At 39.7% G+C, this 27,670-nt stretch overlaps 1 protein-coding gene across 16 annotated transcripts in view; it reads left to right on the forward strand.

Annotated features, from left to right (window-relative positions):
- camk2g1 (calcium/calmodulin-dependent protein kinase (CaM kinase) II gamma 1) overlaps positions 1–27,670 on the forward strand; it is a 78,713-nt gene that overhangs the window by 38,596 nt on the left and 12,447 nt on the right. For 6 of the 16 annotated variants that reach the window (XM_036572558.1, XM_036572563.1, XM_036572568.1 and 3 more), the window contains exons 3-15: positions 1,944–2,003; positions 5,271–5,325; positions 9,557–9,622; positions 11,387–11,459; positions 15,656–15,758; positions 17,892–17,975; positions 18,170–18,264; positions 19,820–19,942; positions 20,261–20,344; positions 21,099–21,141; positions 21,736–21,798; positions 25,048–25,091; positions 25,964–26,050. In XM_036572558.1, coding sequence (XP_036428451.1) covers positions 1,944–2,003; positions 5,271–5,325; positions 9,557–9,622; positions 11,387–11,459; positions 15,656–15,758; positions 17,892–17,975; positions 18,170–18,264; positions 19,820–19,942; positions 20,261–20,344; positions 21,099–21,141; positions 21,736–21,798; positions 25,048–25,091; positions 25,964–26,050 — 980 coding nt within the window. The remainder of the gene's footprint in view (positions 1–1,943; positions 2,004–5,270; positions 5,326–9,556; positions 9,623–11,386; positions 11,460–15,655; positions 15,759–17,891; positions 17,976–18,169; positions 18,265–19,819; positions 19,943–20,260; positions 20,345–21,098; positions 21,142–21,735; positions 21,799–25,047; positions 25,092–25,963; positions 26,051–27,670) is intronic. The other 10 variants (XM_036572561.1, XM_036572572.1, XM_036572562.1 and 7 more) reach the window with 3 other exon arrangements.

A 27,670-nucleotide genomic window follows, 5' to 3' on the forward strand; every position in this document is an offset into this window, starting at 1 on the left:
ATATGGGTTAGCATGATAACGTCGCAGGTTGCCACAGTCCTTGCTGATTTGGAAGTATTCTCACAGTTCTGCATTGGTTATTGACACTATTGAAGCAGTTGCTTTCCTCTCTGCTGTAATGACACAGTTGATTTAAGGTGGTCCTTCATTGCTCTCCGGATGCATTAGTGTTTACACTACCCATGTTTTGTGGTCAGATGCCTCTTTGGCCACATAACCAATAACAGGTGTGAACGGGGCCTAAGTACCAATACCATTCTGTCATAGTTGTGAACTGCACAGATTGGCAAATTGGCAAGATTTTGGTGTGCAGTTTATATAATGCTGATTGTGAAGATGAGGTGTCGCAAGTTGTTAGCAGCATAAGCTTTACAGCACTGCTGCCATACTAAAGGAGCGAAGCGTGAGTCCAGACTTTTTGTGGTTAATGCGCCATTCTTGAGGTAAGTGTTAAGAAAGTGTTTAAAAACTGTGTTTTAGCTCTGTACTGAAGTGAAAGTCCGTGGCATTCAGGACACACTGTGCCAAAATCTGGAACAGAAAGAAAGCTGACAAAAGGTAAAAACAGTTACATAAACTTTGTAAAATAATTACAGTATGTAAGCTATAGTGTGTTCCACCAACATCCTCAACAACAGAGAATGGTTATTCAAGACGATTAATTCCATAATTTTTAGTTATACTTTGCTCTTTGGCACAGTCATTTGTGAATTTTTCATCATGGCTACAAATGGCATTGATGTGCTAGCAGGGACTTTCCTTTCTGTTTCTCGTTTTGCTGTATTCTGCATTTTGAGTGTCATATTTTCAAATGGTATCAAATCTGTAGTGGAGCAGTTCTTGGTTGTTGTGTTCCCTCTTGATTCTTGGCATGAACAGAAATATGAATCGTCTGTGTAATGTCCCTAGAAACTGTAAAATGTGGCCTAAATATTGAATGTGTCTGCACTGACTGGCACAGGAGAGTAAAAGAAAGAAGCAATGATTTAATAACTATTTCTCAGTGTTAATACCATTTAAAATTATGTCTTAGATTTCAGTACTTCGTTGTAGGCCTGTTTAATCTTAGTTTTTTTTTTACTCTTTTAGTTGAAAACTGAATATGCTTTTTTGAACATTTTCATCCAAAATGATCAGTGGTCAAAAATTTGGTGCGTCCCTAATTATCTCTCTCTCATAGTACCAGTATCATACCACCCGCTAGCAAGGTTTCCCCCACTGTCACACAATGCTACCAAGCTACCAAACTGTCAGGGTAAAGGCTACCATCCTACCAACTTGGGGAGAGAAAGAGAGGATAGTTATGCTGTCCTGGTTACGCATGATCACCAGGGATAAACCTCTCATTCTACCAGTGATGGGGCCAAAGCTATTGGGCCATACTTGATGCAGTTGTTAAACATTGTTTCTGAGTCATTTAGGTATAATCTTTACAATTTCTTATCATTAGACTGCAGATCACAGGCTTCTTCTCAGCTAGTTTGCACGTGTGTGTGTGTGTGTGTGTGTGTGTGTGTGTGTGACTGTGCTCATTAGGGAGAGCAGGAGTGTGGAAGGCCATCCATATGTTGAGGCCAGGCAGGCAGGAGTGCTAACGCAGCGATGTTCCTTAACGACACAGTCAGCAGCGAGGGGAACAAGCCCCTGCCTGCCTGACTAACTCTTACTGCTTTTCCACTCTTTATCTCTTCATCCTTCTCTCTCTCTCTCTCTCTCTCTCTCTCGCTCTCTCTGACATAAACAGTAAACATATCTAACATTCCATCTTTTCATCACTGTGTTCTGCAATGGCTGTGTTGCATTCTGAGTATAGTACACTGTTTTATGATGAACTTTTGCCTCCAGAACATCAGAAGTAGATTCCAAAGTTTCAGGATAGACAGACCTGCTCATTTTGTCCTTGTTTTGACTTTCTATTCTTTCCTCTCTTCTCTTTCATGCAGATCATCAGAAACTGGAACGAGAGGCCCGGATCTGTCGTCTTCTCAAACACCCCAATATTGGTGAGTATGTTTTACTTTGACAACTGCTTGACTATGCTTTTTGTTCGTTAGCGTTTGAGTTTACACCTCTATGCGTTTATGTTGGAGCCAGGGCTTACTGTGAGCGAACTGGGCCAGAGGCCTTTCTCCAGAATGCTGTTTTGTGTGCCAAGCATGAATCGAGCGCCCAGCACATGCATTGTTTCGGTGAGAAAGAAATAAAAGAAGCCGATATGAGAGATGCATAAAGAAAGTGACAAAAAGCTCTATAATAAGGCCTATAAATAGCGTGCTGAGGTGGGTAGCGGGTAGGAGCCAGAGGGGGCGCTCGGTGTGGGAGGCTTCAGCGTTTGCACACAGTAATTATCACCAGCAAGGCCAGGAACACATGAGCGCTGAAAAGAGGAGTGCAGGAGGAGCCCATGAGAAAATGGTTGGGATGAGATAATGAAGGCAAAAGAATGGAAGAGGATAAAAGAAGCAGCACCTGGACTAACCACCTGCTTACGTGTTATGTCTCTGTGTAAGGTCAGTTTAAAAGGATAGTTCAGCTTTTTGGCAGTGAATCCCTTTTTTTGACCCAGTATCAGTTGAATTTACCAGTGTAATCTTTCGTCACTGAAAGGAGAAAATATATGAAGATGGTGTCACAGCTGCTTAGCTTAACTTAGTGTTCAGAACAGCTGGCTAAATCTCTCCAGAGAAATAAGCCTTCAGCATAGTTTGTATATTTGTATGTCTCTGTTACATGCAGGCTATGCATGAAATTAGTTTTTTATTGTTTTGGAAGCATTTGGAATTACTTGAAGGACTTCAAAATAGGGCTGCACAACATCATTTTGAATCATTTGATGTGATACAGGCCTTTGCGTTACTGATCTTGCAGAAGGCTGCGATATGCTAAAGAGCCCTCTAACCAGTCACAGTGTTTTTTTACTGTGTGCTGTGAGCATCCTGACCAATCACAGTTCCAGATGAGTGTTTCTGTGAGTGTTTTAAATAATCTAGGCACTCACAGTTATGCGATACTCTTATTGTGTCCATATCGTGCAGCCATACGTCGGAAATCAGAACTGAGGCTGGATTCTGTCTGTAAAATTCAGCACCTAATTCTGTTGAAGGTCATGCTCCATGACGCCCTAAAACAGTCCCTAAAACACGTAATCAGAAAACCTGACATATCTGCCAATGCCAGGCTTAGCTCTGCCTTATCCTCTCTTTCTCCTCTCTCAATCTGCTCTTCCTCTTTTTACTCTTTCTCATTTTATTCAGAGGCCTGTGCTCCATACGGTTCTCCTCTCCCTCAGGCCGTACCTCCTGCTCTCTCGTCCTTTTGCTGTTTCTTCCCTCTTGCTCCCTATTTCTTTTCCTCTCTCTCTCTTTTGCTTCCTTGCTTTTCTCCTCGGCTCACCTCCCTTTCAGAGGGACAGCTTGTCATGTTTTCTGCTTGGGCTGCAGATAAATGCTGAACAAAGGGAGCAATGGAGGAAGAGAAAGCAAGGGAACGAGGGAGAGAAAAAAGAATAGAGAGGCCAGAGCGCTGCTGGGCTAAACACTGCCTCTTGCACTCTCTCTCTCGCACTCTTGCTCTCTCGCTCTCTCGCTCTCGCTCTCACTCTCTATCTCCCTCCAAAGTACAATTTTATAAGAGCAATTTAAAATGCAATTAATCAGTAATCCTGGATAATAAGTTGTACTCTATGTGCACAAATAAAAATAGAGCATAAAACAAAAAATTATCTATATATGTATGTATGCTGAGAAGCCGTGCTGTGACCTGTTACCTCATTTACAGAGGGATTCTGTGTGAAACAAATAGCAAAACAAGTAAGACGGGTAAAGCATAAAGCAAGGAGGTAAAATGGTAGTTCCACATAAACACACCATAAAAATATATATTTTAATATAGGGAACCTTAGTATATGGAAAAACAAGCAATCAGAAATCAGTAAAATATATAAAAATAACAAAGATCAAGATTAGAAAAACATAAAAATCCAGCAACATTTTTTACCTAAATGGCACTAGACTGTCAAGTTTCATGTTCTAAATTTCATTTCACTGCTAGAGGGCTAAACAAAGCAAAGGCTAATTTACTACAGCAAGTTGTGGTGGTGTAGGCCTTTAAGGTTTTGCCAGTCATTAAAGTCAGTGCCATATGAAATAGTTCTGATGTCTAGTTGAGTTGAGTATGTAGGCCTACCCCTCGAATGAGCCTTGTAGATAAATCAAAGGAGAACAGTTGTCTATGGATGGCTAAAGAAGGCCAGCCCATTTTCCTATAAAGAATGATTGTGTGAGAAAACTAATTTGGAGACGCGAGGATGAGGAAATGAGAAGTAAGAGCATATACATCTAATCTAAATATACATTTATAATATTTTGACTGGACAATAATAATTAGCAGTCGATGGTGATACACTATGTTTTTTCTTTCCCTTTCTTGCTCTCTTCTGTTCTTTAGAGGCTTTCTGAGCTCAAGAACCCATAAAAGATTTAAAGATGGTTTTAATGGCTCTCTTACTTGTATGATCCTGGCATGGATGTCCACTCGCCAGTCTCTCCAGTGACAACAGGACAACAGTAGATGTGATTGTTGAGTTTTATCAGTGCTTTATTGTTAAAGTGCCTCATGCTGACAGTGTAAATGTGGATATGGTTTTGACACACCTCAGACAGATCTTAATCTCTGCTCTGTCATTCAGCAGTTTCTCCTTCGCTCTCCCTCGCTCCTGCTCCCTCCTGCTCTCTGTAGATGCGTTCTCTCAGGGCTCTCTGAAGGCTCCTGCTATTCTGGGCACTGTTTACTCAAGTTTTTCTCTTTCTGTCCCTCCCCTCGCTCTCTTTCCCTTTTCATATCTCTCTGCATGTCTGTCTCTTCTTTTCATCTCTCCCTCTCTTTCTCTTGTTCTCTCTCTCTCTTTCTTTTTACTTCATGCTTTTTTTGTTCACCCTCATTGTTTCCTCTTTCTTTAGACTCTCAGCTATCCCCCTCTCTGTATCCCACTGTTCTCTTATACTCAGTGTGTGGCACTGTCTACGTGACGTGTTGTGTCACACACACACACACACACACACACACACGCACGCGCGCACAGAAGTGCACTCGCTTTCCAGCCAGTGAACGGCCTCTGTCTACATAATGATGTTATGTCAGAGTGGGTTGATTTATTTGACATCTTATGAAAGCTGCTTGTAATTAGCTGTGACTGAGAGATTCTGATCTGCATGTGTTTACTTCAGTTGCATTACTTAATATTAATCTCTCTTCTTTATTGTTCTCCTCAGTCCGACTCCATGACAGTATTGCAGAGGAAGGTTTTCATTATCTGGTCTTTGACCTGTGAGTATGACTGGAATACACACATATACGCATACGCATACGCATACGCACACGCACACGCACACACACACACACACACACACACACACACACACAGACAGACAGATAATTGAGGGTCCGCATACATCAGTGCTGTAAAATAATTGTGAAATTGCCAATTCTGTCTGCTGGTCCTGCTGAAAATCTATTTTATGATCGCAATAAGCTTGAAAAGCCATATATTGATCTTCCAGTGTTTATGCAGGGCATAACAAAAATATGATTATCATTGTAATTTCTACGCAGAATGATACAATAGCCAATAATTAAGACCTTATTATCGCCAAGACCAGTAATTGATAATTTTAAGTCTTATAAAGTAACCATAAATTTAAGTTGTTTAAAGTAACTATAATCCATACATGAAGTGCTGTGTGTGAAGGTAAAATGTTTATGTAAAAGAAAGGTTAAGGATTGATCACTGGAGTTCCATTGCTTTTGCCCAAATGTCTGCATAATTAAGAAGAAAAAGAAGTCGTTTAGAGTGATTTGTGAACAAACACTGAAAACACGTGTTCTTAGTGTTTAAGTGTGTGTGTGTGTGTGCATGTATGTATGTGTGTGTGTGTGTATATGTATATATGTATATATGTATATATATATATATATGTTGATAATGGTTAAATAGTGGTAAATCTGAACATTTTTTTGGGGTGACTGTTTTCTTACACACTGCATGTACCTCATGAATGTATTTTAAAAATATGTTGTAGGCCAAAACCTTCTCAAAACTATTGTACAACAGTGTCCAACAGTGTATTCATAACCATTTGATATAATAACTTTCTGAGAGTGAGATTTTACAGGCATTAAAATCTTCAGATGCCTAGTTCCCATCACCACCACATTTATCATCACACCACTGTGAATGACTTTCTTTACGTCTTTATGGTTTGATTATGCAGAAATTCTGAAAAGTTGGCGGAATTTCCCTTTAATGTCACTTAGCCATGACACAGCTAAATCAAACATGATGGTCTACATTATTATGTGTAAATATTGTACTTTATTCAGAAGACTTCCTGTACTATGTACGATGGTGAGGACATTTCTGGGTTTAACCATGCCATTCCTGCCTGGACGGGGAATCAAACACTAGTGACGGCATTATCAGCTATACTCTCAGTTTTAATGAGCTCAAAAGAATACTGCTGACATGCTTCAGTGTGTGTGCAAAATTTGGCACTAAATTACTGGTTGTAGTCAGCAGTAAATCCAGTATCAAACTGATAATATTGAAATGTTGTAATTTATCGGTAATAAATCAGTTGAAGATGTATTGTGCAATTGGTAATTTTGCAGTAAAAGAGTTCAACACTAGTATGATCCAGAGGTGCACCTGTCTGACTTTTGTCTCAATACTGATTCCGATACGTGAACTCAGGGTATCATCCAATACAGAATACCGCTATTTTTCTTTTTTTTTGTTCTTGAAATTGAAAGTCTCATAATAATGTACTGTTACAATTAAAACATGCTATTTATCTATTTTATAAAGTTTTGGTAAGGATTAGTTAAGACATTTAAAAATGAGGCACAGTGTGCTAGGTCATGCTTTGTTAAGAGAGGCTTTTACTTTGACATGCTGCAGTGCTTTGAAGAAAGACATATGGTGCATTTCACATTTGCAAACAAAATAGTCTTTATCTCTGTAAACAGTTTCCTTGTAATATGATCAGTCGTAAAGATTAGCTGCAAGTAAAGCATTCAGTTTAATTCCATTAATAAAAACACAAAGTGAGAATTCAGTGTCTATCGCGTTTTGGAATGACACACTTTCATTTTATAGCAACTGTGTCTGATGGTGTTTTCCCTGGGCAGTGCAGTACAGTATAGTTACAAATATGTGACGATGTATGTTGTCGTCATTTCCACTGCCAAGGATACTGTACTGTACCTGAGAACCCATGGTAAATTTGGTTACCTTTCACATTGGGGTATCAAGCGTGCAGAGCCAGAGTGTATTGGTGGAGCTAGTGATGGTGCAAACCACTGATTGGTCAAACAGTCATCCCAAAATCATCATGTGGTCTTGCTGGAATCAGATGACTCCATTTATAAACAAACAAGCAAACCAACCAACTAACTGCTAGCTATCCAAAAGTGCGGTCTGTGAACTCACGTAAAACCAAATTGCAAGTACAACCCCATTTCCCAAAAAGTTGGGATGCTGTGCAGAATGTAAATAAAACTACAGTGCAATTATATGCAAATCCTGTAAACCATATTTTTAAAGGAAATACTACAGACAGCATATCAAATGTTGAAACTGAGAATTTTTTGTTTTTTGAAAAATATATGCCCATTTTAAATTTGATTCCAAGAACATGTTCCAAAAAAGGTGGGACGGGGGCATGTTTACCACTGTGTTTCATCACCTCTTCTTTTAACAAACTCTGTAAATGTTTGGGAACTAAGGAGACCAATTGTTGTAGTGAAATGCTTTCCCATTTTTGTTTGATATAGGATTTCAGCTGCCCAACAGTTCGGGGACTCCTTTGTCATATTTTTCATTTCATAATGCGCCAGATGTTTTCAGTGGTGGCAGGTCTGGATTGCAGGCAGGCCAGTTTAGCCAGTCCAGTTTTAATACCTGGAGAATGTGGTTTGGCATTGTCTTGCTAACACAAACAAGGCCTTCCCTGAAAAAGACGTCGTCTGGATGGCAGCATATGTTGCCAAAACATGTATATATTGTTCAGCGTTAATGGAGCCTTCACAGATGTTCACGTCACCCATGCTATGTGCACTAATGCCCCCCCATGCCATCATGAATACTGGCTTTTGAACTGTGCACTAATAACAAGCTGAGTGGTCTTTAGCTCGGAGGGCACAGTGTCCATGATTTCCAAAAAGAATTTCAACTGTTGATTTGTCAAACCACAGGACACTTTTCCACTTCACCTCAGGCCATTTTAAATGAGCTCAGGCCCAGAGAAGGTGGCAGCATTCCTGGATCCTGTTTATATTTGGTTTCTTCTTTTCATTTTAGAGTTTTAACTTGCATTTGTGGATCTAGCGATGAACTGTTTCACAGACAGTGTTTTTCAGAAGTGTTCCTGAGCCCATGCAGTGATTTTCACTACAGAATCATGTCTGTTTTTAATGCAGTGCTGCCCGAGATCCCAAAGATCATGGCCAGCAAATACTGGTTTTTGGCCTTGTCCATTGCATGCAGAGTTTTCTCCAGATTCTCTGAATCTTTTAATAATATGTACCGTAGATGATGAAAAGCAGATGTTTTTTTACGTTGAGAAATGTTTTTCTTGAATTGTTGCTCTATTTGCTCGCGCATTCTTTCACAGAGTGGTGAACCCCTCCTCGTCTTTGCTTCTGAAAGACTGGGATGCTTTTTTTTATACCCGATCATATTATGACCTGTTGCTAATTAACCACCAGGTGTTTTAGCATTGTACAACTTTACCAGCCTTTTGTTGGCCCTGTTACAACTTGTTTGAAACATGTTCTCGGCATCAAATTCAAAATGGGCATATATTTTCAAAAAACAATTTCTCAATTTCAACATTTGATATATTGTCTTTATACTATTTTCAATTAAATATAGGGTTTAAATGATCTGCACATCATTGCATTTTGTTTTTATTTACATTTTGCACAGCGTCCCAGCTTTCTTGGAAATGTGGTTGTAAAAGGTAAATCAGAAGCTTCTTCGTTGTTGCTGCTTTCACAGTTGTGTTTACTGTTAGTGCTGGATTTGTGTGAGAAATCATGTGACCCCTCAAATAAAAAGAACCCCACCTATTTTCATGGTTCTGTTGAGCTATGAGAAAAGGACACAGGTGCTCAAGCAGGTTATGGATAGTTCAGGGTTCGAATTTGTAACCATACCACACTGCCTGGTGTAAAAACGAAAAAGAATGGTCACGAAAAAGAATTGGTAGCAAATTGGTCACATCAGGCTCTACCTGTTCCTTCTAATAAGGCGTATCAGATCGGTCGTCGCTAGTATTGTCTGTTACAGACTGTGATGGTTGTTTTTTCAGTTAAATGAAGTGTACGCAACACATGCTACCACAAACCAGAACTATCTGCTGCATCATGACACGTGTGTGCATGTGCGTGAGAAAGAAAGTACTTATGGCTCCCCACTGCTGACCAAATCACACCAAAATCTGCTCTGCTGCAGTCTCTTTAACCATCTCTCTCCCTCTCCCCCTCTCTCTCTCTGCAGTGTGACTGGGGGGGAGCTGTTTGAAGACATCGTTGCCAGAGAGTATTACAGTGAGGCTGATGCGAGGTGGGCACTCCAATTTACTGTTGCCGTGGTTACTGCTCTGCAGCCTGCAGCAAGCGGGTCACACACACACACACACACACACACACACACACACACACACACACACATCCATGTGCACATTCTTCTATTTTAAAAGCAGAATTAGGGAGTAGGAGAGAGAAGGCAGTTTTAAGTGCAGTAAAATCAGAGTGCTCTTTAACGACGCTATTATGGCAGAGTTACCAGGATATTCCATCAACAGGTACTACGCACAAACACAAGCCTTTCTCATCTGCCTCCTCCCCTCTTCTCTTCTTTCTTCATTTCATCTCTTCTTTTTATTTCTTTTCAGTTCTCCTCTCTTCTTTCCTTCTCTCTGCCTCTCATACTCCTTATCTCTCGGCCTGCTCCTTCTTCGTTCCAACTCTTCTTTTTCCCCTTCAGTTCTGTTAGGCTGCTGTGTTTACTAACCCCCTGCGGTCTTCCAGTGGCAGCCGAGTCCTATTAAGGGTTCTACTGACTCATCATGCACACAACATGCTGATGGGCATTTGTGTGTATGTTTGTGAACCATAAACGCGAACGCATATGTGTTTGTCTAGCAGTGAATCTTGAGTGGTATCTGTTTTACATATATTATGCCTTGAGATGGTCCTGCTCATATTTGAAGAGTTACGTGCAGTATGGGTGTGCATTTGTGTGTCTTGGTGCGTCTGTGCATATGTGTGTTTCTTTGTGTCTTTGTTGGAGGCTGGCTTAAATGTTTAGTTACACATGAAGTACAGTTTTTTATCAGTGGGTTGGGGCTCATAAAGGCTTGAACTGAGTGGAAGTGCCAAGACTGTGTCTTCAGTAAGCAGCAGGCGGGTGTGAAGAGGCACTGCGGGTTTCGCCCACTGAATCAAAGCAGCAGGCCTGCAGCAGAAAGCAAGAAATCTTCCAACTTCCAACTGCCTGTTACTGCACTTACCTCAGCCTCTAATACTGGCTTTTATTCTGCGCTAGATTTACTTTTTTTGCGTTTTTCGAGTGGTGGAGTGTGTTTGTTTGAAATAAAGTAGTGCGTGCTTGTGACTCTGTGTTTGTGTGTGTATGTATGTGTGTGTAAGACTGAGCAAACAGGCTGTTTTTGAACACTGGGACGTTTGCTGTCTAGGGAATGGAATGTTGGTCTCCAAATTCAACCAAATTTGGGCAGAGAATTGTTAGCCTTTTCTATCATGAATAGATTCACATTCTGTTTTCTGGCTGCTTTAATATTTTCACATACCACTCCTTTTTCTTTTTCTTTCTCATTTATTTTTCTTTATCTCTGTATCTCTGTACTTCTGTATCTGTTTGTATATTTTTCATGCCTCCCTCCCTCCTTCTCTCTCCTTCCACTCTTCTCAGATGTCACTTCAATTCAATTTGCTTTATTGCTGTAACAAAGTTATCCATCTGTTTGGCAAAACTGTGGTCAACTGTAGACAAATAAACATCTGCTGTACAATATATTTTACCTCCAGCAATCGATGGCTGCCCTTTAGTAAGGTTCATCGAGGGAGGGATCAGCAGTAAATATCAGGTTACATTTTTCAGCTCTTCAGCTTTCAGTGAAGAAGCTGTTCAGTCTCCTTCACGTCTAATGTCACACAAAGTCTGGTTTCATTTTGACTTCGACAAAGCCTGTTGTGTTAAAATGGCCTACATGTTTTTCAAGAAATGTTCCATGCTCTTATGTGTAATTTTAGCTCCCACTCATTCTCTTTTTCTGTTTCCTGTCTCTCTTTCTCTCTTATATAGCCACTGCATCAATCAGATCCTGGAGAGTGTCAATCATATTCACCAGCATGACATTGTGCACAGAGACCTCAAGGTGAGCTAGCGCCTGTCGCCACGACAACCACACTTAACCACAGCTAGGCTGCCTCAGAGTGTGTCCATGGTGATGCCCTGCGTCACATTCGCTCACATGCGCGCACACACGCACACACAGACAGTATATGGTATGTATCTCACTCATGTGCTTTCAGTCAAAATGCAAAATGCTACTTTGTTAGTGATGTAAAAAATTTTTTTGTAATGTTCAGGATTTTTTTTTAAGCAACTCAGAACAATAGATAATAGATCAGCAGCAAAAAGAGAAAACACTCCTCTATTTGTCCTGCCATCCTCACTAAGCCTTTATAACCTCGTTGGGGGATGGAAATATTACAGTATTTATTGTCATTGTGATAAATTACGTCACATAATATCACAGTACGCTTTTCTAAACATTGTGGATAAATCAACTACGTGTTTCATATAGTTGTGAAACAAGTATTCACAGAATGCAAATAAGAATCACTGTATTCATATTTGTATTCATATTTATAGTTTTTTTTTCTATTACTGCATTCATAATTTATATCATGGTGATCACATATCATTCATTTTATCAGCTCATCTTACCATGTAGGTGCACTTTAGTTCTGTTCTTCAATGGTCAGGACTCCCACAGGACCTATTATTTGGGTGGTGGGTAATTCTCAGCACTGCAGTGACACTGATGTGGTGGTGGCGTGTTAATGTGTGTTGCACTAGTATAAATGGATCAGACACAGCAGTGCTGCTGGAGTTTTTAAACACCTCAGTGTCACTGCTGGACTGAGATTAGTCCACCAACCAAAAAATATCCAGCCAATAGTGTCTTGCGGGTAGTGTCCTGTGACCACTGATGAAGGACTAGAGGATGACCAACACAAACTGTGCAGCAACAGGTGAGCTGTTGTCTCTGACTTTACATCTACAAAGTGGGCCACCAAAGTAGATGTGTCTTATAGAGTGGTCAGTGAGTGGACAGAGTGTTTAAAAACACTATCATATTTGTACTCATATTCATAGTTTTTTTCTATTATGGAATTGTTGAAATAAATTAAGAATTCAATAATAAACATATTAATATGAATACAAATATGGATACAGTAAATTTTTATTTGCATACTGTGAATATTTGTTTAACAACTATATGAAACACACCTAGTGCACCTATGGTTGCACTTAGATGTTGTTTTTGTAGGTTACACCTGACATTTAAAATCTTTTTATAATGAAAAATAGTAAAAACAGGACTGAACAGTATAATATATAGATAAACCTAGTTTAGTGTACTACTTATTTTGTAGTGGAAAATTAAATATTGTGATGGCTCTGTGGTATTGTATTTTTTGATATTGCGGTATTATATTTTTGCCATTTCATCCACCCTCAGATAGAAATATAAACTGGAACTCTTATAGGTTAGTCAAGCCCGCAGGCACTTCAGTCGTCAGCGTTTTGGCTCTTGGCTCTGGAATGGTTCGGCAGCCCCAGCTGCAGTGGCACAGCGTGATTGTGCTGTGTCATTTAAACCTCTGGAGCCAGTGTACGCTACACTTCTAGCACAGAGAAGAATGTCAGCTCATGGTCATCTCTGCCTTGTGGCCAAAAAACAAAAATCTTCTGACCTTGCTCACCCACACAACTGTGTTATTGCAGTGCTTACGTCAGGTAAACACACACTGCCCATAACCAGTGTGTGTGAGCCCCATACTGAATGGCAGAGATGTGCCCTTCTGGTTGCTATGGTGATGGAAGGGATATGACAACTGTTGCTGATGTTGTCGCTCAGGGAGATGGGATTCGCTGCATATCCAAGAATTACTCATATGTAGTCATTAATACGACATGCTCATTAATGGAGTAGAATTATGAAATCCTTATGGAATGCATTCATAAAAATACATTTACTAGTGTTCTCATGAGCTGCGAATTGCAATTTTGTCCTTTTGCTTCCTTTTCATAAACTCCAGCCTATTACAAAGGTATGCAAGATCACTTATTATCAGTGGTGAAACAAAGCTAGGCCTTCAGTCAAATATCAAAACTAAGTCAAAAAACAAGAAAAAAAAAACCCTACCTCTGTTACAAAACAAATTTTGTCTGTGTGGAATTCTGTCATTCTAGTGTTAGTGCTAGGCTATTGATAACTCACATGACTATTTCTTTGCTGTTCTAGATTATACACAGACAAATGAAGCTAGTATTGACCTAAATTTTACCATGTGTAAAGCCTTGTATGTACCTCGTATGAAGCTCTAGCACAGCGCTGCTTTTTCATTTCTAACAACTGACTGAAAGGCATTGGTCAGCCTACCAGTTGTACTTGCTGTCAGTGATGTCTCTAGGACTTTCAGAAGGTTTGAATGAAATTGTTAAATACAATATTAGTTCCATGCATTACAAATCAAAATGTTTTGATTCCACTGTCACTTCTAATTAGTTTAGGTGTTAAAGGGGGTAAAAGCACCAGAAGCCCTAACCAATGGGAGAGCTGTATCTGCCTACCTAAAAAAAAAAACCTTGATTGGATGATTTTCAGTTGAGCCTTTCAGGAACTTAATCTATTTGTGTCCAACCAAAACTTAACAATGAAACAAGAGTGTTACTACAGTACTTCCAAAGTTTAAATTCAACCAGTGTAAAAATGAAATAAAAATTACAGACATGTATTTTTTTTATTTCACAGAAGTCATTAGGCCTTCTCTGAAGACCTAGAAGGCCCTGAGAGTTCCCCACTGCTTATTGCACATAGAATACATATTTAAGTGTGAATGGAGAGGTATTTAGCATGATAAAATTTGGTTATTTTTGAAGCATCCGCACTGTGTTATTTCTTACTTGGAAATTATTAATATTAAATTAGTAACAGTGGAAATCCATATTTGCAAGAAACCACGTAAAATTTTTAACAGACCCAAGTATGCAGCTTCTCTTGGACTGAGTTTGGCTCTGTCTATAAAACACAACACTGTTTGACTCTTGGCAGTGAAGTAAAGAGTGGTGGCATTAAGAGGCCCAGGTGATGACTGAGCTGTGATTCTCCTCCACCTTAAAGAGCCCTGTTTCTTTCGCTCTCTACTCTCTACATTTATTTTTTATGACTCTACGCTGCAGAATTTCCACCCACTCTAAGAGGGAGGGCATGAGGCAAGTAGCTCTGTTTATGACTACAAGCCCTTATTTTGCCTTGGGTAGGAATGTGAAGGATTTCCCCCAACATAGACATGCACAGCATTCCATACTTTTTCATCTGCCGGCAGGGTTACAGTCTCTCTGCAACTTTATCTCTGCATATTTCTCATTCATTCAGTCTAGTGATTATATCAATATGCTCTTCATAAATAAAACTGTGATACTCCAATTATCTGTACCTCTGACCCCTGAACTCTCCCCTGAGAATTATTTGAACTGTTTTTCTGGATCGCCTGGTCACTCCTACGCCACAGGCTCTCTCTCAACCACGCCTGTTGAAGGGTGTGATGAAGAGCTCAACTTTGGCACGGTTCTTTGAGCATTCCTTTGTGAGCAGTTTACTGCTTTTGTGTGTTTATTTTAAATACATATAATGAAAGGATAAAAATAGGTCACTGATGCTGATTTTAATGAGCAAAAAATTGGGTGATGTAATTTAATACAGTTTGTTAACTGTTAACTGGCAAATATCATGTCAGTTTTGAGTTGTTGTGTTTCTTAAACTCAAGCAGCAGAATCTCAGAACTCAAAGTATCATAGAGCTATGAGGGGGATTTTGTTCATTTTGTTCATGATTGTTAATCAGCTCTTACTTTTCTTATTCGACACAAATTCCCTTCAGAGTAATATTATTGGTATAGTGTTATCCTCATGGTAAAAGTTAGGGTTGGATGCATTTTACTAAATGAAACTGAGGGTTTTGGGTTCATATTCAGCAGTTTAGCCAGAATTGCTGTCATATACATGAGCAAGAGGGACTAACAGCTCAGCAGTCTCTTTAAAGACTGGCACATAAGTATCAAGCCCTTAGAAGTGAATGAATTTTTTCACAACCGAAATGTCTGTTACAATATAAAATAAGCACTGTGCTGGCGCGTTGTCTGTACTCATAAATCTGCTAGACCACCGTATTGGTCAATGCTAGCGGTCAACTTCTGTTTTGGTCAGGCCCTAATATGTACTTGATTTATGTTACTCTTCAATTTTAACAACTGTGAGTATCTGTCTGTTTCCTTGCAGCCTGAAAACCTGCTGTTGGCCAGTAAGATGAAGGGAGCAGCAGTGAAGCTGGCTGACTTTGGGCTGGCCATTGAGGTACAGGGAGACCAGCAAGCATGGTTTGGTAAGAGATGTGATGTTTTTCATTTTACATGCTCTCACATTCGTTCTGAAGTCTTTTTGTTACGTATTATGGTTTAATTTATATCCTAAATCTAATGTGCTTGGACACTGCTGAGTTTAAATGTATTGGGAAAAACACTGATGATTTCTTACGGGCCATGATAAAGATAGAAATAGGCGCCTTTAGGGGAAGTCAGAGCAAAAGTGAGCCCTTTTCACACTGGCAGAAAAGCTGGCTTCAAACAAGCTTTCACTGGATTTCAGGCCAACTCCTTCATGCTGTGAAAGCCGCTCCAGTTTAGGCAGAAAATCTAATCTCAACACACATACTGAATCAAACCTCTCTCAGGCCCTGTGGCCCCCTGCTGGTTGTTGAGTAGACACACATGCTCTCAGTCAGAAATCCTGAGATGCATGCTTCCTTTTAAGTTAATAAAAGTAGAAAATTAAGATTGAATTATTGACCGAAACAATAGATGAGTAAAGGGAAGTGCAGGGCAAAGCTCATTTTAGGTAGCCTTTTGAGTTCCACCAGCTTCTCATAGTCTCCTGATGTCCAGCAGTGATTCCTTAGGAGCCCTTCCAGAATGCTATCGTAGAGAGACGGCCATATTGGCTCACCACCCTGTGGGGGCTGACCTGCTTTGTGTGGCTGATTTTGCTGTAGTGAGTGTGTAAAACACTGCTAGGGTCACAGTACAGGCAGCCCTTAAACCACACACTCATCACAGCAGTAGAGGAAAGCAGGGCACAACACATTTAGGTTTTTGCAAGAATTTTAGAAGTATTTACACAAGATTAGTATTTTTTATACAAGCAACTTACACATACCTGCTACAAATGAAAAACGTTTGTTCCAGCACCTAACGTCTACAGATTCAGTTCAGCTAAATGTGGCAGGAGTGAAAAGGTTAAAACTACCCCATAGGTGGGATTAACAGTAGCAGACTGAAGTGCAAGTTGTAACAGTTGCTAAAAAAGTCTGGTAAATCGATGCAAAACACTGAATTCACTACAAATCTGTTGTTTAAACTGGACACGCTTTCCTACCTAAATACACAAAAATACAATAGTCAAATCCATAGCGAAAAGAGTGTGTTCAATGTGGCAAATGTATTTTTGAGTAGATTAAGGAGAACAGGAAATATCTGCGCAAGATAGCTAAAATATATTTTTTTACATAAGACCTATAGTGTATTTGATGAATCTGCTTCCAAAAATTTGACTGTTGTACATTTATTTTCGAGCACATGGAATTTATTTTAGGAGGCTTAGTTGTAACACTGAGTGACAACTAATCCCACCATGTGGTGGCTGTGCTTTATCTTGGCTAGCCCTCACTATGTGTTGGTTATTCTTCAAAATGGTGTTACTATAACCACTAACAAGGTGAATAAAATGATATAGTTATGTATTCTATGAGTTATACACAGAATTCAGTAATCAAAAACACTTACTTTTATTGAATAACAACAGGGTCTTCAGGGTTAATCTCAAGGAGTATCTCTACTGTGAAAATACACATGGTCTTGCTATGAGAGTATGACTAAAATTATATTCTACTTGTTTAATATACTAATGTTTAACTTCATAAACTATCCATTTTACATTTTTACCACACGCTAGTTTATGTCCGGCTCTTCCCTACAGTGAAGTTTTACCAGATTTACTGTTAGACAGAAGGGACCTCCTCTTATTCCTTGATGATCTTTTTGATTGGGTGCTAATCCATGCTTACCAGGGAAAAGGTGCAAAAGATACTTAAGATACTAAAAAAACCTTTCTGTGCAAAATCTGTGAAGGTCTAAGCACAAGCCATATCAACATATCTAAATTGCCTGGACAAACCTCTGATTGATCTCTTCTTTATGTATTTATAGCAGAATAAGCTTGAATCCATTAAATGAAAAGCTGTTGCCTTTTAATCTGTTGAAATGGCTACGTTTAGGGGAAGTTTTGTAGTAGGGCATGACTCGTTTTGTCATTTTTTGCAGAATTAGTTTTTTCTGTATAAGTTCTGCCAAATACACAAATTTGCCTTTAATTGTTATAATACTTTGGGTATCGCTTAACTATTTAACAGCTTACAGATACATGTTGCTTTGGGTCACCTTGCTCTTGTTTTTTGGGGCAGGTTTTGCAGGCACCCCTGGCTACCTATCTCCAGAGGTCCTGAGGAAGGACCCCTATGGGAAACCTGTGGATATTTGGGCCTGTGGTGAGTCTTACTCAGATGTTGATCAGAGCCTAGATAGCTCAGATTCTGTTTTATATTAGCTATTTCATACAATTTTCCCAACAAGCATAAAATTCATACTGTTGATTCTATTCATCAGCTCATCAGTACAGCTCCAAACTTATCAGTACGTTTCTCTCTTTCTCTCTCTCTCCCTCTCTCCCTCCCTCCCTCAGGTGTGATCCTATATATTCTGCTGGTGGGCTATCCTCCATTTTGGGATGAAGATCAGCACAAGCTGTACCAGCAGATCAAGGCTGGGGCTTATGATGTGAGTAGAGTTTGTTCTTCGAGAAGCTGTTAATGAGCAGAGCCCCCCACTCTGCATTCAGTGAAGCCAGCCTGAAATTCTTATAATCTCGTTGGCTTTGCAAAGTCAAAGAATATGCCATGAGCTCCTCCCAAGGCAACCACATTTTATTCTGCAGCACAATATGATCCTCTTTTTCCCTCCCGAGCACTTTTCCTTAAGTTCAGGGGAAAATACTGAATGACCATGTGCAATACTGGCATGATGGTTGGGGTAGTTTTTCTCCTTTGCTTTACCTTTTTTTTTTATTTCCACAAAGTGATATGCGCTTTTTCTTCCAGTGATTTTAAGACAGTTCCTAACGCTGAAGCAGATGCAGAGGCAAACAATATGATAGTGTGCAAGTTAACATTTAATCTTTGTGGGGGAAAAAAAAACAAATTTAAAAGTGCACTTGTGATTGTAGTACGTTGTCAACTTTAATTTGGCCATAAAAGAGTAATTAATCTAGTGAGAAAGGACAGAATTGTTTATTTCACATGAACCATGACTTTTAACATAGGCAGCTTACTGTACAGACATATGTTTCTAGAAAACTCTCAGCTATGTTAGGTACAATAAGTGTGGTGTCTCCAGTGTTCAGTAAAAATGTCCAATATCATGCAACATGTTCAAAAATTAATTTATGTTTACATGTAGGAATACTAGTATCTTGCTATGATTTGTGTGCAATAAATTAGTAAATTAACAAGTTTTTTTTTTTTCCCCCAACATTTTCCAACATGCAGAACATTTTTAAACCATAACTCTGTTAACCATCACCAGGCACAGATCTAACTAGGCTCAGTTCAGATAGTTCTGAATCTGGCTGTGTTAGTGTGTTGCAGCTGGGACTGAGTGGTCTGGCAAGCCGGCTGCTTAATTTTTGATTGGGTGCAATTGAGAGCTGTGCTGGTGCTATTGATCCTGTCATGCCTTTCCTGACGCATTGCAGAGAGATGACTTACCGTGCAGAGCTGGCTGCCTCTTGTGGGGGTGAATGTGCATGCGTGTGGTTGTTTGTTGTGTTTGTTCATGAAAAACCATCCTCAGTAAAGAATGTGTATGTTTAGGCATAAGCATTAACTTAAATGTACAGCTTGAAGGCAAAACTGAGCTGAAAACAGCTGGATTCCTTAAAACTGTTTACCATAGAAGCTCTTTGAAGGTGTCCGAGAGAGAAGGGAACATGCATGCAACATAAGTTAAACTGGCTAATTGGTATCTCTGTCTTCTACAGCTAATAACTTGTCTCAGTGAAGCCACGAAGCGCTAATATTCTGAAGTAACATGATTAGAACAACAGCCGTGGCCGTAGCGTGGCAAATCGTTGGAGTGGAAAAGAAATGCAACGACACAGCGTGACCCTTCACTTCCCTGCCATACCCCTTATTTGATTAGCCTCTAGCTGAAATGATGCATTGTGTGTCTGTTTGTCTGCATCTTGCTGTCTGAAAAGCACTTGAGGCATTTACTCCTGTGCATATAGATTACATATCCAACACTTCATGTGTGATTCTCCCCAACTCCCTTCCAGTTTCCTTCGCCTGAGTGGGACACAGTCACTCCTGAGGCCAAGAACCTCATCAACCAGATGCTGACCATCAACCCAGCCAAGAGGATCACTGCTGAGCAGGCCCTGAAGCACCCATGGGTCTGCGTAAGTAATTGCTGCCAAGAACTACAATTCCCACAAGCCCCGGGCTACAGAAATCCATTAAAAACTCAGCAGCGCCTCAGATGCTTTTGGAGTTTTAATACATTTGTGGTCCAGCCACCCTAGCTTACTGAATTCACTAACCATCAGAAAGAAGCTTCAGGAGGGAAACCCAATACCTTGTACCTTTCAGTACTCTTTAGATATTGTTCCTTTAGTATTTGGATAATATTTAGGATCTTCAAACTGAGTGTGTACTGGTTCAAATGCTTGTAGATGCACTTCATCTTACTTCCGTTCTTTCCCAATGTGTCTGTTCAGCAACGGTCAACAGTGGCATCCATGATGCATCGCCAGGAGACTGTGGAGTGCCTGCGCAAGTTCAATGCTCGGAGAAAACTCAAGGTATGGTTGTCTTTTTCAAAGATGTGTTCTGTTTTCTGCTCTACCTTAGTTCTGTCCTACTTCTGCTTGCAAGTTTGGCCATAATTCACTAGATTATCCACCAAGTTTTCTAAATTTCTGCATAATTAAGTTGTTGATATAAGAGTCATTCAAGGTGGTTTGATGTAAAATGGTTAATTGTAGCAAAACTTACTAACGTTTCTTTATAGTGTTGCTGACCGAAACCAGGGGTAACAATGTCTATAATTCAAATATAGCCATTTTATTTACTCCGCAAAACCACAAAAGAACCTACACATCTTCTGAATTTTTATATAGTATGTTGATAATGATAAGATGGTAAATATGATCAATACGAAAAATTTCAGAATTTCTTTTAGAACTGTTTTGACCAACGTCTGCTTGCACATCTACCATAAATGGATTGCAAAATATGTATCACGAAACAGTATCTCAAGTATCAGTCAGTGTATTCATAATGACTTCATGTAATTACATCATGTTAAGGAGGTTTTAGAGGCATAAAACTCTCTAGACGTATGGTTTCTATCACCACCACTAAAGAAGAAATGTTTTTTTTAAAGAAACTTTTTCTAGAACATAGTGTTTCACATCAAATAACACTGAATGATGATGTTCAAATCCTAACCTTAATTATAAAGAAATTTGGTAACATTTGTGGAATTGTGGAATTCCTCTTTAAGTATAACACAACACAGTCTATCTAACTCTTTCACTGTTTTTCTCCATTCAGGGAGCCATCCTCACCACTATGCTGGTTTCCAGAAACTTTTCAGGTAGGTCTTTCTCTTGCTCTTAATCAGGTAGGATCCCAAGGCACGGACAAAGCTATTCTCCCTACTTGTGCTCCAGTCAAAACTTCTTGAAACAGTTATGTATTTCCAGCTGTACGTGTGAGAACTTAATTGTTGGAATCTGTAAGCCACTGGGCTACCATTGTTCGATTTGTGTTTTAAAATATGCTGGGACATGGAACAATTGTGCTGAAGTTAAAGCAGCAGAAAAAATGAGTCGTTAACATTCCTTTTGCCCCAACACATACCCCCGTGATTGCATGCATTCAGTGATTTCTTGCCTTTGATTAATATGTCTTTCGTTCACCTGCTCCAATTTTTATAACCGGATAACGTGCCAGGTCATCTTTTACATCCTTACTTGGTTCAAGACAGTGTGTTTGTCTTGTCTTTGATAACAGAGGGTAACAGGTTGTATTTCCTACACAGTTCTATTTTTTTGCCATAGTGAAGTAAAGTATTGCACAAGCTTGAATTGATTTTTAACATTGCACAGAGAAAGTCATAGGCCACTTTCTCTCAGGGGGTTAAAATTTTTCGTAGCTCCGTCCAACTGAACGCCTCTCTGTCCAATAGTGGGCCGGCAGCATACCAGCCCTGCTGCTCCCACCACCAGCACTGCCGCGCTTGCACAGGAAGGTATGTGAGAGTGCATCTCCTCGCCTCACCACCAGGGGGGCCCAGCGAGCCCTGTCCTCTAAGACCCCACAGTCCTGACTCCTCCCTTTTACTCCACCCAGTCAGCATGCAGCCAGTGAAAGCCTATCATGCCTGCCATCACAGCACACGCACACTCCCTTTCATGAATGATCAGTACTAGTTGGTTCAGAACGGAAGGCTTCTCAGGTTCATATAATGAGTGTGCCACCTGCTGAGTTTTCACCATGCACATGTAAATTACACCTGCGAAGATTAACATGTATTCCTGTCATATGAGTGATCTTGGACTTGACAGAATTTGCTAGACAGAAAGCAGACCCACACCCCTTTTAAATATAAACTGTCTTCAGTGTAAACACGATACATTTTTAAGCCCTCTGTAGCTTTAAATGACTATTTTCCTCCCTACTAGCATGCACTGGCTTTTCTTTATATGTGAACAGAGGGACATCCCATTTCTTCTTTCAATGGTCCCTCTCTTTACTCCAACTTGAATTTGAACGGCAAGGCTCCAGACGAAAGAGCCTGATCAATATTACTGCACTGCATTAATTTTAACGATCACCATTGCCAGACACCCCACCACCAGCCAGCATGCATTATCTGTTTGCATGGCGGGAAGAGCAGTGAATGTCTCTGCTTCTGCTTTGGTTGGAGTTATCCCTCTCTGTCCTTTATTTTTCATGAGGTTATATATATTTCAATCTTTCTTTGCTCCTTTTTCATGCTTATATTGTGGAAACTTTTAGGTAACATCTGCTTTAGCTTGGGGTGAGAAACCCCAGTCTCTTTTCTCTTATCACAGCACACTCAGAGTACTGCACAGTAAGGCACAACCGATATGCCAATTGTCAATAGTCCTGTCGATATTTGTGCCAGTGTTTCTTGACTCTTATAATGAACACAGAGTTGCATTTAACATCCAGCCTTAAGCATGAAGATGCTATAACTCAAAGAAAACCTTTCTTTGAAGACAACTGATGAAAACTAAAGAAAATAAGAGGTAATTAACAGAAACCAGACAAATTGGACTCAGAATTTTTAGTACTCTAAAATTGCTGCTGGTGTCGGTCACATCAGTTGGCCCTACTGTGCAGGATAAAAAGGTTTTTGGTGGAAAATCAAAGTTTTTAGACTGGAGTCTCTCATCCCTTGCCAAAGCAGACCTCCACAGCCTGAGCCCTAGCTATCATCGCCCCTTCTTTTCCCCTGCAACCTGTACCCCCCTTGCTGAGAGTGCGGGGGGGTGTGTGCCACATGGACGGGCAGGAGCGGGGTTGGCTTGCTGCCAACCGTCAGACCCGGTGTAGAGTGGCGCTGGGCTCCAGCACGCGCCAGGTGGTCGGCGTGGAACAAGGCCCGCTGGAGGCCAGACAGACGATGCTGTTCATTCTACTGAGTGTGGAGAGACACTGGGGAGCACACAGGTGCCAGACACCCAAAAAATTTGTGTGATGATTATTGTTTGAAGATCTGATAAGAGACGTAGAATTTGTTTTACACAGTTTTCAACATTTTAAGCACTTTCTTTTTGTCATATTGATGTTAAATTTGGTCACTGCAGAGCTTTTGTTGAGTAGTTTCAATGCTTTTTCTCCCACAGTAAAGGCTAGCCTATTGTATGGTCTGCATGGTGTGGGAGTTTCTTAGATAATTAGTCTTACTGTAGTGGTGATTGACATTAATTACTTTGGAGCTATCCTGTCAGAACTCTGTCCACCAAGTTTCAACCATACCCAGTAAGTGTTTGATGTATTTGTAACTTCATCTCATTGCAGACAATAGGCTATTTTTTTCGATGTTCGACCAATAAGGACACAGCTTCAAGCTTTCTCATCTGTCTCTCCCTCTGCACTTCACTAACAGAGTTAGAGTAATTGCTGAGTTTAAGATAGGACTTTATGTCTAAGAGATTTAAAGCATGTTTATGGTTTTGCCCAAATCATGATATGCCAAGTAAAATAACAGTTTGCTATTTTTTTGTTGGTTTGCTTGCAAATGGTCTAATAATATCCTTAACCTTTTGTTCAGGAGTGTTGTTCTTCCTCAGTACTTCAAAATGCCCTCCTTGTGTCTTTTTTAAGTTTTTGGAAATTTGTGTAATTTGTAAAGCATGAAAAAACTCATACTGGGTTATAAACCAAATGTAGATTCCAACATTTTGCCTTTTATTTTCACCTGGTGTAACTTTTAAGATGCAATTTGACACAAGGAAGGTAGTTATGAAGACATTTTGTCTGAAGACAGCATTCCTTCCTTGTTATATGTTAAAGTCTGGATATGTAGAAGCAACCTGTTGTTGGACTGATCTAACTGGCATACTTATATCAGTCCACTCTCCATCGAATTGTTTGAATGGGGAAAGAAGGGAGGAATGCATTTTTTTCAGACTTGGCTTGCAGGTCTTATTACACAATACAGTGCTGCTGAATTTATAAAAAGTTGGTGACTACCTATTAAGCAGAGTCCCTCCTTCACAAACATTATGGGACTAGTAGTCTTACCTTGTTAGCACTGCATGGCTGGCTGTATGGTGAATTTCACCCACCACTAGCACCTTTCACGTCATCTTGAGTGCAGCATGTAACACCAGTAGGCTTGCCAAACAAACGATACCTTCTACCTTCCAGCTCCATACGCCTTTCTCTCTGCAACCCTGTTGATTGTTGTTTTTCTCTCTCAATCTTGCCTTTCTCCCCATCATCCTTCCTTTCCACTTGTTTATGGAAGGTAAGGAACTTATTGGGGCTACTGAGCGTGAAGCTTTTGACTCCTGTGTTTGTTAATGTGTTGTTAAAGCAGTCACTGCTGTATGGATTTGCTAAGGCCCTGCGCAAGCCATGTCATTAGCAGGGAAGGTAATCTGCAGTGTATCGAGGCTCACTCACCTACACTGCTTCAAGACCTCTAAATCAGACTGCTGGGAAATCACGGTTGCAGTTAAAGGAAATCAATTGCATACATTAGCTGTGATTTTCCTTCATTATGCCTGTAGTCTCAAAAGGAGAACAATTTTATTCTCTCTTCTCTGTTCTAGGGTCAGTATGAAATGGATGATTCATTAAAGTCTGAATTTAGCAGTTAAATTAAAAGTGAAGTTCAGAAACTTTTTTGGTCATCACAGTCGAAGACTTTTGGCTACCTTTTTACAGTGCATCAGTTTGATGGGCATGATCATGACTTTCATTGGGTATATATACTAATTCAGACTCTCTTCATTCTTTACAGCATGCAAAAGTTTACTCAACAAAAAATCTGGTGATGGGGTTAAGGTAAGAGCTGAAGTATTGTTCTGTATGACTTTTTTTTCCCTACTCTCTACTTAATGTTACTACTTATCAGGTGCTCTTCTCTTCTCTTCTCCCCTGGTTTAATCTAATTCTGTAACTGTCCTTTAACCTACATATGTGTTTTACAGTTATAATACTTTTCAGCATCTACTTTGAAATGAACACTAAGCTTTGAGTTTCTAAAACAAATTCAAACTTTTAACAGCCAGATCAGTGTCTAAAGGTGATCGTGCTGGCTCCAACAATTGCACAAGAACTTTATGAACAACAATAGCAGAGTCTGAAAGCAAAAGCCCTGTTACTTGTTTAATCTTATCTGTATCTTCTTTAACGGTAACTGAGAGCATTGCTGCCAATAATGAATTAAGAGTTAATTGCTTGTACTGCTGCCCCTCACTAACGGAATTAGCAAATACAAAATGATGTAGATTATCTTATTTGAGAAGCCTATAATGATTTAGCTTCTGTCAGAATATCTGTTTATATAGACCTCTGTAAGAGGTCTGTTATTTTGGAGCTGGGGTGACTCCATCAGCAAGGTTTCTATAAGTGTTTGGCTCAACAAAAGCTTTAATGTTCTTCCTGAAATTGATTGATTGTTTGGTAACATCTCATTTTTGCTCCAGTATTTAATTTTCAAATATGTAAAACATTAAATTAAAGTAATTGTGCACCTAATAAGTTCTGAAATAATTTGTGCCTACAATGGCACTCTGGTCAAAGATGTTTTATAATAAATATGTATGCTCATGAACTGTCAGTGTAAAATAATTCATTGAATTTAAAGGCCTACATGTTCCTGGTGACTATCTATCTGAAAAGGAAAAATTTTATATGTCTCCTCTCTGCTGCAGCCCCAGACAAACAACACTAAAAACAGTGTAGTGAGTGCCGTAGTGAGTGCCCTGAAGGAGAGCAACACAGCCTCCTCTACACCAATGGTACTTTAATCTGCATTCCTCCATACCTAGTGTGCTTCTCTGTAGATTCCACCATTTTGTCATTTGTCAAGTTTGTTTTTGGTCCTCATTGTCCTGTCAGCTATAGCTGTTATACTTTTTTTGTTTTGTGTTAGCATGCAATAGTGCAAATATGGCTTTATGTTACTTTTATGTTCTGCTGTTCTCTTCTAGCCCCTGTTTTAACCATATATATTGTTCGTCATTCTACATAAATACATGACGGTTTCCACATATGAGAGTTGTTCACAGCAGTGATGATAGGAACCAGACGGCCAAGGCAAAGCTACATCACAGAAAGTTATTACACAAAAGAATTATGAATATACACTCTGATGACTGAAGCGTGGTTTTATGATGGTTTGAGAAGCTTTTGATGCAAAACGTTTTTCAAATACATGCAGGGCAGGGAGAGTCACAAGTTGTTGTTAGATAACATGGTACCTAAAGAAAACTTATTTTTTCAGACTTACAATTATTTTACCATTATCAGCAATACATACAAAAACTCACGCATAGCATTTTCAGTAGCAAATAAAATAACTGTTTGAGGACATCACGATTCCTAGTACCTGTCACCACTACTGTAAAGAAAATCAGAGCCGGTAAATTTGTCTGCAATGTACTTTTTCAAATTAAACCATGTGACTATGTATGTTGCCTCTCATCGATTGAATTATGCAGAAAGTTTGAAAATTCGATGGAATCTCCCTTAAAAATAACTGCCATTTGAGTGACTTACCAAACTTTCACATACAGTTAAAATAATATGAATACCTTTGTGAACTATAGCAAATCTGCTTCATCACCAGGCCACTGAGCACTGGCATGTAAGTGTTGTGTCAACCAAATTATGAAAACAAGTGAAATGTATCCTGTCGTTGTCCGTCTCAACCAAAAAGTTTAACATGGGGCTGGAAGAAGCAAAAAGTACATAAACTAGATTTCAGTGAAGATGCATTTTCCTTGCTTGAAAACTGTCATTTCTTGTGCTCAGTGCCAGAAATGATAGCTGGATACCCTGGAGGGCCGGGCCAGGCAAAGGAAAGTGAATTGACACTTAAAATGGACTGTGCGTGTACATGCTGCCCAGACAGCCGAGCAAAGAGCATCCCGGGACCTCCAACACAAGCCATTAAAGCACACAGTTAACCTCTCACCCCACTAGAGGCCTGCAGGCAGTCTAAAGCTCATCACAGGGCACAGACATTGAACACAGATGCAGCTTTTCTGTTTCGGCTTTTAGAGGGCTGATGTTGACGTGTATGGAAGTCATGCATGAAAAGTTGATCAGAGCCATGCAAAAAATGGCATAAAATAAAAATTATTCTTTGCAGTTTGTTTTTTGATGCCTTTGCTCGTATTTGCTAGTTGGGCACCTCGGTTTGTAATGCTCCATCATTTGGAAGGAACCTTTGGCATGACATAGTCCATGACAGTACACATACACAGATGTATTTGGTTTCTTTTGGAAAGTATAGTGAGTGGAATGCAAGAACATCAGCCAGAAAAATTGCTGCCTCTCTGTTAGTTGGTTAGCCTGTTTTGGTGAATAAAAATAGGACTTGCATTAAACATTATATAGACTGCACTGCATGGTGT

Source organism: Colossoma macropomum, unplaced genomic scaffold (genome assembly GCF_904425465.1).
Source record: "Colossoma macropomum unplaced genomic scaffold, Colossoma_macropomum, whole genome shotgun sequence".
In the NCBI taxonomy this organism is placed as follows: domain Eukaryota; kingdom Metazoa; phylum Chordata; class Actinopteri; order Characiformes; family Serrasalmidae; genus Colossoma; species Colossoma macropomum.